The following is a 2,561-nucleotide window of genomic DNA, read 5'->3' on the forward strand; positions in this document are numbered from 1 at the left end:
GGAGCAGCCAGGGTGGTGGGGTCACTTCCTGGGGGTGTGGCTGAACATGGGGTGCAGGCTGAGCTCTCCTCTGCTGACTCAGACCCTGGGGTCAAGCCACCCACTAGTAGGGTGCAGGGTCTTCTTTCGAGACCAACAGGAGAGCCTGGGCTTGGGGGCTTGGGTGCCTTCCTCCAGAGGGGAAAATGAAGGCCTAGGGGCTGTGGTCCCAGGCCAGCTTCAGTCCCAGGACAAGCTGAGCCCTGGAGCCTTGCCCCCAGTCACTTCCCAGTTGTGTGCTGATCATCAGGTACTGGGGGCTGTTCGCTGGTGGTTCCTGCCACCACCAGATCCTGCTCCCTCACAGTGTGGCTGCCCTGGGCCTGGGCAGCTTTCCTGTGGACTCCTGGCCCCACAGTGGGGAGGCGGGGGGCCCAGGGCTCATGTGCAGCCCCTTCTCAGGGCTTCTGTAGTAAGGCACGAGTCCTGAAGCATGAAGGGCCTGGGCCCCAAAGGCAACGTCGCTGGACAGAGGGGCATCCAGGCCGCTGTCATGGGAATGCCCAGCTGAGACCAGCAGGATGGGGCAGCAGGCGGCTGAGTGAGAGCGCCCGGAGGTGAGGTCTGCTGGTCCAGCCTGGGTCAGGGAGAGACAAGACCGTCAGCCAGGCTCCTAGGTTCGGTCTGACACCCAGGGCTGGCCTAGGCCTCCACTCCACAGTAGCACTAGGAGAAGAAGTGAGAGGCGTGCCTGATCTACAGAAGGGAAGTTCTCAGCGGCGAAGGTCACCCCCTCAACCCCCGCCCGGGCTCCCAGCTGGGATTAGAACCCACTTATCCCACCGCCTCCGTCTTGCAGGCACAGGGATTGGTGCCAGTTTCATGGTGCTGGAAGCGGCTATTAGTGACTCTGTGGGGCATGGGCTTTGGGTCAAATCCCGGACTGCTCTTGAGAGCGGAGTATCTAACCAAGTTGCTTAACTTCTCCAAGCCTCATTCCATAAAATGGGAATAATAACACCTACCTCATAGGAGTCTTATTAAGAAAAATGAAATGGCACACATGAATCATTTGTCTGGGAGCCTGAGAACTAAACAAATAGTAGCTACTACTATTTTCTGTCTTTATAAGGAAACTGAGAATCATAAGCTTAAAACACAATTCCCAGGCTACTTTCCGAGTAAGTGGCCAAGCGAGGATTGAGTGAGGCAGTCTGCCTCCAGCCTCGGTGCCCTTAACCAATGACACACTTCTCCAGCTGACCCTGGGGGAGGCGGGGGGCCTGGCCAAGCCTACTGGGGTCAGGGCCCTGGGAGAGGTCTGAAGGGCCCCGGGGCAGCCAGTGCTGCTCCACACACCCTCTGTAGTCTCCCTGACTCACGGAGCAGTCACCACGGATTGTGGCCTGCACCCCTCTCCTGGCAGGAGGGTCACGGGAGCCTGCACATGACCTGCCAGGGAGAGCCAGACTGGGGAAACTCTCCTCCTTGGAGCGATAGTAAGGGAAGAAGCCGCTGGGCAGCTCCGAGTCCTCCTCTCTGACACTCTGTTCTCCTCCTTGGTCCCTGAAGACCTCAGGCTGTGAGGCAAACTCCTCCTCAGTCAGGAGCTGCCCGTAGGTGCGGAAGAAGGGCAGGTACTCCAGGGCCATCAGGGGCCCATGGGAGAGGTCACGGTTGCCGAGGGACTCGCTGACCCTTGAACTGGTGGCCGGCAGTTGCTGGGATGGGGGCTCTGGGCTGTCCTCCTCCAGGAGCCTTGGAGAGGACAAGACTCTGGACTCAGCCTTGCAGCTCTCCTGGGACATCTGGGAAGAGAAGCGTGTTCCATCTGTCATGGCACCCACCTCCCTCAGCCCCTCCAGCTTTCCCTCCCCTGCTCCTGCCAACACTGGAGGCTAGAGGGGTTTTCCAAATGTGGCTCTGCCTGGCTCTGCAGGGTGGCTCCCAACCAGGGTCAGGTTACCCACAGCCTCAGGGCACCGAGCCTGCTGGCACCTGCGGTCTCACAGTGCCTCCTTCTCCCTCCTGGACACACCAGTCAGCATTCTGTCCTTTCTCAGTCAAAGCAAGTAGGTCCTGCTTCAGAGCCTGTGCCCAAATCTGCTCTGAGCAGCCTTCCCAACTCCCGCCTCCCCCAGCTGACTCTGGATCTCCTTGCCCTTCACTTCAGAACTGAAACACTTTTCTTTATCAGTGGTCTGCCTACTCCATGTGTGATCCGTCTTGTTTTACTCAACTGATACTTTTCCAACAAGCGATGGGTCTAACCTGCTGACTTTCTGTGCATCTAGAATGCCCTACAGGCTTCCCAGTGGCTCAGCAGTAAAAAAAAAATCTGCCTGCAATGCAGGAGACACAGAAGGGGTTGATCCCTGAGTTGCGAAGACCCCCTGAAGGAGGGCATGGCAACCCACTCCAGTATTCTTGCCTGGAGAAGCTCCATGGACAGAGGAGCCTGGCGGGCTACTGTCCGTGGGTCGCAAAGAGTTGGACTTGACTGAAGAGACTTAGCACACATGTACATGCCCTGCACTCTGTCCACTCCAGCCAGGCAGACCTTCCCTAGGTCCTTCTTACTT

The 2,561-nt window shown here is 58.2% G+C and overlaps 1 protein-coding gene across 1 annotated transcript; it reads right to left on the minus strand.

The window, feature by feature from the left end:
- Positions 1-340: 340 nt before the first annotated feature.
- LOC148777082 (uncharacterized) lies at positions 341-1,817 on the minus strand. Its single transcript, XM_088838369.1, has 2 exons — positions 1,362-1,817; positions 341-616 (listed from the first exon to the last, which is right to left on the minus strand). Exons 1-2 carry the CDS (start codon positions 1,815-1,817, stop codon positions 341-343), a joined length of 732 nt encoding a protein of 243 aa, XP_088694495.1.
- Positions 1,818-2,561: the final 744 nt, after the last annotated feature.

This window comes from Moschus berezovskii, chromosome 8 (genome assembly GCF_049115385.1).
Source record: "Moschus berezovskii isolate FMDL1 chromosome 8, NW_MosBer_1.0, whole genome shotgun sequence".
NCBI lineage: Eukaryota > Metazoa > Chordata > Mammalia > Artiodactyla > Moschidae > Moschus > Moschus berezovskii.

Coding starts and splice junctions, on each gene's coding strand:
- LOC148777082 (XM_088838369.1), bottom strand. CDS start 1,817: ATGACAGATGGAACACGCTTCTCTTCCCAGATGTCCCAGGAGAGCTGC. Junction 617..1,361: donor CAATCCGTGGTGACTGCTCC/GTGAGTCAGGGA, acceptor TCCCTGACCCAG/GCTGGACCAGCAGACCTCAC.